Source organism: Chrysochloris asiatica, unplaced genomic scaffold, assembly GCF_000296735.1.
Source record: "Chrysochloris asiatica unplaced genomic scaffold, ChrAsi1.0 scaffold00037, whole genome shotgun sequence".
Taxonomy (NCBI): Eukaryota; Metazoa; Chordata; class Mammalia; order Afrosoricida; family Chrysochloridae; genus Chrysochloris; species Chrysochloris asiatica.
In genome coordinates this window covers 2,913,748-2,919,777 of record NW_006408555.1, presented here as the reverse complement: position 1 = coordinate 2,919,777, position 6,030 = coordinate 2,913,748, and the positions used below count along the sequence as shown (strand labels likewise).

At 47.6% G+C, this 6,030-nt stretch overlaps 1 protein-coding gene across 1 annotated transcript; it reads left to right on the top strand.

Moving 5' to 3' along the window:
- The first annotated feature begins 3,121 nt into the window (after positions 1 to 3,121).
- LOC102830447 (putative protein TPRXL-like) lies at positions 3,122 to 4,183 on the top strand. The gene is made up of 3 exons (XM_006860281.1): positions 3,122 to 3,295; positions 3,584 to 3,682; positions 4,055 to 4,183. Exons 1-3 carry the CDS (start codon positions 3,122 to 3,124, stop codon positions 4,181 to 4,183), a joined length of 402 nt encoding a protein of 133 aa, XP_006860343.1.
- Positions 4,184 to 6,030: the final 1,847 nt, after the last annotated feature.

The window sequence follows — 6,030 nt, the reverse complement described above, 5'->3', positions numbered from 1 at the left end:
TGTCAAATTGATTATGACTCATAGTGACCCTGTATAGGCTTTCTGGTGAGTTCAAACCACCCTCGAGGTCCAGTCCATTCAAAGTGCCACACCAGGACCCCTATGGTAAAAATGAACCCTGGTGGTGCATTGGTTAAGTGCTCAGATGCTAGCGGTCTAACCCAACCAGCCACTCTGAGGAGAAATACATGGCAGTTGGCTTCTGTAAAGATGCCAGCCTTGGAAACCCTGTGGGGCAGTTCTGTTCTGCCCTATAGGATCACAGTGAGGTGTCATCAACTCAGTGGCAGTGGATTTGAGTATTTTGATGTGATGCTGTAGGATCCGCACTGGACTGCAACTCACAAGGTTGGCAGTTCAAAACCCACCAGGTGCTTCTTGGAAACCCTATACAAAGTCACTATGAGTCGTAATTGATTTGACTGCGCTTAACAACATATAACAGTGGAAGTCTGGAGTGGTGCTGTATGATAAGCACTGGACTGCTAACTGCAAGGTCAGTGGTTCAAACACACCAGCCAGTTCTCGGGAACCCTGTACTGGGTTGCTATGAGTCCGAACTGACTCACCAGCACTTAGCAACAACATGTAACCGTGCAGATATCTTAAAGGACCCAGCATGATGGAGTTTTCACAGTGGAACATACCCTGTAAGGAACACCCACAGCAAAAACGGAATCGTGCCGCCCTCCAAAGTCATCTGTCATCTTTGCAAAAACCTCTTCACCCCCTAGACCCACGAGGCAATGGCTCTCCTGGCTTCCTGCAGCACTGACCGGCTTACCTGTTGCTTTGGTATAAATGGAATCTTACAGTGTTTTCAGCCCCAGCACTCAGCACTTGGGGGAGAGGCAGCCATGTTGCTGGCTGTGTCTGTGAACTCTTCACTCTTGTTGCTGTATGGTGTTGCAATGAGCCACTAGACAACCACATCTGCTTTTCTGAGAGGTGTCCTGTATCGTACCATTTAAGGGGCTGGAGGGTGCGGCTGTACGTAACGGGCAGGCATATCTAATCTGTGGTAGGCAGGTGCATCAGTATTCTAACAGTGTGTATGGACAGTGAGTACAGGCAGTGTACATGCACACTGCATAGACAGCATGCTGGACAGTATTTATAGACATTGTGTATGAACAGCATGTATGAGCAATGTTTATAGACTGTGTGTGGACAGTGTGAGTGGACAGCATGCACGGACAGTATTTATGGACTGTGTGTCTCTATAGTGTATATTGGCAGTCTGCATGGGCTACCGTGTATAGACTTCATAGGCAGTGTCTATCCTGGTTTCTAAGTTGCTGGTGGTGTCTGTGTTGCTTACATAAAAACAAAAATAATTGTCCTTCCCTTGAGTCTGCATTGCAGGTTCTAGATGAAAGCAAGAGGCTTTGAGTCCTGCAGAGAAATTGTGTGAGCAAGAGAGGAAACAGGGACTTGACTGTCTACATTTTCTAGGCATAGGTACTGAGCCATTTTTAGTGAGTTAAGCATTAGACTGAGAACCAGCCACCCCACAGGAAAAAGATGCCCTTGGGAATCATGTGACACGGTTTTACTCTGTCCTATTGGGTGGCTTGGCGTTGGAATGGACGTGATGGGTTAGGGTTTGTTTCTGAGTGGTTTAGAACACCACAGGTTCATTATGGCACCATTTTTGTGACTCAGGAATTTGGGCTTGGCTTAGGAGAATTCTCTTCTCAAGTCTCACCAGTCTGCAAACAAGGTGTTGGCTGGGCTGCGTTCTCATCAGCTGGAAAAAATTCACGTCTAAGGCCCCTTAGGTTATCATCAGAATTCATTTCCTGGCAGTTTATGGAACTCATGGTGGTTTCATTCTGTGACCTCAGGGAGGGGCTTCATCTTTCTTTTATGGACTTTCACCTGATTAAGTCAGGCCCACCTCAAAGAATCACCCTTTTGATGAACTCAAAAGCAACAAATTAGAGACTGTTATGGATTGACTTGTGTCCCCCCAAAATATGTGTCAACTGGGCCGTGTTTCTCAGTAGTTTGTCAGTTATGATAGTGATGTCATTCGGTGGTTACGTCATGATGTAAGCTGATGTGATCAGCCCTGATCTGGTGGGAGGGGATATAGTGGGAAATGACACCCTTACTCAGGGCGTGGCCCACATCACCCTTTCTCTAACAAGAGACAAAAGGCGCAGGAACTGAGCAGAGACAGGCCACTTACCACCCAGTAAGAAGAGCCAGGCGTGGGATGGGTCCTTGGAATCCAGAGTCCCTCCTCTGAGAAAATTCTAGACCCAGAGGAAGGTCAATGTCAAGGTACCTGGAGATCTCCACAGATCTGAAAGGTGACAAGGACCTTCCTCCTGAGCCTAGAAAACTCTTGCACAGAGCCAGCACCCTGACTTCTAGTCTCCCAAACTGTGAGAAAATGAATTCCTGTTTGTGAAAACCACCCCCTTGTAGTTTTTTTCTTACAGCTGCTCTAGAGAATGAAGACAGGGATTTGATTTACAAGATCTCTTTCCCTTCTCCATATTCCATTGGTGAGGAACAATTCACACGTTCCACCCACACTCAAGGGGAGAGACCCACACAAAGTGTGATTAGAATTCTGCCTATATCAAATGCCGTATACTTCAATAAATGTTGGATCGTAGTTATTTAAGGAAATGGGTTGTGAGCATTGTTGGCTTTGTCTGCATGTTTTTCTATATTTTTAAAACCTAATAATGTTGATAGAAATATTTTCTGAGAGTCTCCTCAGACCACCCCATTCCTTCCTACCTTCTGTGTGCAAAGACTGTGGCATGTTTTCTTCCACACCACACACACGCATACACCCAAGCAGAAGTGTCATTTTATTTCTTTATTTTTACCAAGATGAGATGAAACCATAAACACAATTCTGGAGCTCAGTCTGATCTGAGTCTCGCTTCATCGGTCTCCCTCATGCAGAGCTCGACTGTACCCAGAGCCGCCAGCTCTGCTCCCTCCCCATTGAGGGAGGCTCTGCTAGGTCCAGGCTTGCTTGTGTGGTGTCTCCTTCAGTATCATGCGCTGCTGTAACAAATGCCCTCACACCTCACACGCCAGAATTCTCCTTCTGTAGGATTTCCCACAGAGATCTCTGGGCTGAGTCTGTGTGGACATGCCCAGTGCCTTCTTCAAAGCTCAGAGCATGCTCAGTCCTGTCAGCTGTGAGGAAAGCCCCTGTCTCCTGACAGTGTCCAGCTTACCCAGCATGTCACCTACTTGCTTCACCAAGTGCTCCTGCATCATCAGGGACAGTTTGCCGGACTTTCTGGATCGTGGTTCCCCATCTGTAAAGTGGGATGGGATAGTAACTCCTTCATAGGGTGGCTGTGAGAACCAAATGTGTTAACAAGAAATAGTAAACATTCAGCCGGAGCCCTGCCTGTGCTATGATGCCAGTGCCTGGCAGCTTCTCTGATCCTGGGGAGAGCAGGGGGCTGGCATTCTGAGGGGAACCCGGAGCAGCCCTCTGCCATCTGCTGCCTCTCCCATAGTTGCTGTTGGAGCCTGAATGGAAAAGGGTCTGAAATACTAAGTCTGCATCTTCAGAAAGCCTGGTTTCTCAAACTAGTGAAAGAAAGCCCACTTGTCCTCATTGTCACCATCACCACTGTCATCATCATCACCTTCGTCTTCACCATTATCATCATCATCATCGCTACCATCACCTTCCTCACCACCATTATCTTCACCCTCATCATCACCATCGTCACCATCATCAACATCATTACCAACACCATCATTATCACTACCATCTTCACCTTCATCATCACCATCATCATCATCATCAACATCATCAACATCATTACCAACACCATCAACATCACTACCATCATCTTCACCTTCATCATCACCATCATCATCATCAACATCATCAACATCATTACCAACACCATCATCATCACTACCATCTTCACCTTCATCATCATCATCATCATCAACACCATCATCATCACTGCCATCATCTTCACCTTCATCATCATCATCAACATCATCATCATCAACAACACCATCATCATCACTACCATCATCTTCACCTTCATCATCATCATCAACATCATCATCATCAACAACACCATCATCATCACTACCATCATCTTCACCTTCCTCATCATCATCAACATCATCATCATCATCAACATCACAACATCATTACCAACACCATCATCATCACTAACATCATCATCAACACCACCATCATTATCACCATCCCCCTCAGTACCATAGCCATTATCTTCATCTTCATCTTCATCATCATACTGAGCACTTATATTTGTCAGGAAATTCCCCTAAAGGAAGATTACCCTGATGGGGACACTCAAGGTATCTGCCTTCTTAGCCTATGAACCAGAGAGGTGGTGTTTTGAGCTAAGTAGCAGGACTCCTGGTGTGGTGCTGTAGGATAAGCACTGGACTGTGAACCAAAAGGTCAGTGGTTTGGCAGTTCAACCCCACCAGCTGCTCCTCAGAAACCCTATACAGTGTCACTGAGAGTCGGAATCAACCGACAGTACTTAATAACAACATCAGAAGCAGTAACCAGACTCAAGGAGATTTATAAAATAAGGGAAACTTATTTTCATGCAGGACCGGAAGTTGAGAGACGCAACAGCGCCAAACCCCCAAGAACCAAGCCCATTGGTGTTGAGTGTGTTCCAACACATAGTGACCCTGTGTGCCACAGAACTGTCCCATAGATGTTTTCTTGGCTGTGATCTTTTATGGAAACGGAGTGCCATAGTGTTGCTGGCTGGGTTTGAATGACCAACCTTGAGGTCGGTAGGCAAAACCAAACCATTTGTGCCTCCTAGGGATCTCTTGGTGGCTCCAGCGCTGGTTAATTCATTGTCTTCTTCCTTCTTGCTGCTCTCCAGTTCTCAGTCTGTTATCCTCTTCCTCAAAGTCACAAGGTGGCTGCCAGGTTCCAGCTATCACTCGCAGATGTGAACACATCCCATGGGAAAATGTAAACCATTTCTTCTTTGTGTCTCTTTTTAAAAGCAAGAACACCTCCAGGGCAAGGATTGCATACTTCCCACCCAAGTGGTCCTCACTAAGCCACACGGTCTAGAACCAGACAGATGTGCTCATAGGATAACTGAATCCCGCCTCTAACACTCACAACGTGCCCGAGCCGAGTCTCGTTACCTCTGTGTAACCCAGCTCACTAGGCTATACAATGCTGTAAAATACCAGGACGCTGATAGCCATTTCACAGGGCTGCTGTGGAGATTTCTAAAAGACCTTATGAATGCCAATAATGTTCATACTATGGGACCATTGAAGATTCAGACTCTTCAAGTTGTCTCTGTTGTTGCTGTAGTTACAGCATGGGGACTGGGAGCCTGGGGCACTATCTGGCTTAATGGGTCCTTGAGATGCTGAGTGATTGACAGGAGGTAACGGTGACATCTGCAGGACCTGAGGACGGGGACGAGGTGTTGGAGAGGCAGGAGTTGACAAGCAGCTTGCACAGGACCACCCACCACGCTGCTGCAGGCCCAGGCTCTGTCCCAAGAGAAGACCCTGAGCCAGTCGGCTGCCCCCAGACCGTCTCAGTCTTTTGTTTTCATCTGGCTGCCCCAGGCTTGCACTTGGTGTCACCTCACTTCAGACGCTCAGGTGCCAGCTCGTTTGTCAATCAGCACTGAGCCTTTCAGCTGTCAACAGCACTGTGTTCTTTGTTCTAGCTCAACCACCACCCCTTGCAGAAGGCCCCCAGCTGCTCTGCCTGCAGCCCCGGGAGAGGACCACTCTCAGGGGCCGGCCCAGTGAGCCACTAGCTCAAGGCCAACCATGCTCACCGTTGAGTCAGCCCTGATCCACCTCGTGGGATTTAAGGTGCAAATTAAGATGGCCACAGTTGGAGACTCCTGCCCAGGCTATTCGATTGGTCACTGTCTAGCCAGGGGCAGTCTGGACAATGACATCACCTCTCTGAACTTCGGGGTCCTGAAGATTCGGGCCGATTGACCCACCCTAGTTGAGGTCCTTCCCATCTCTGACCCTCAGAGCCCAGTGAAT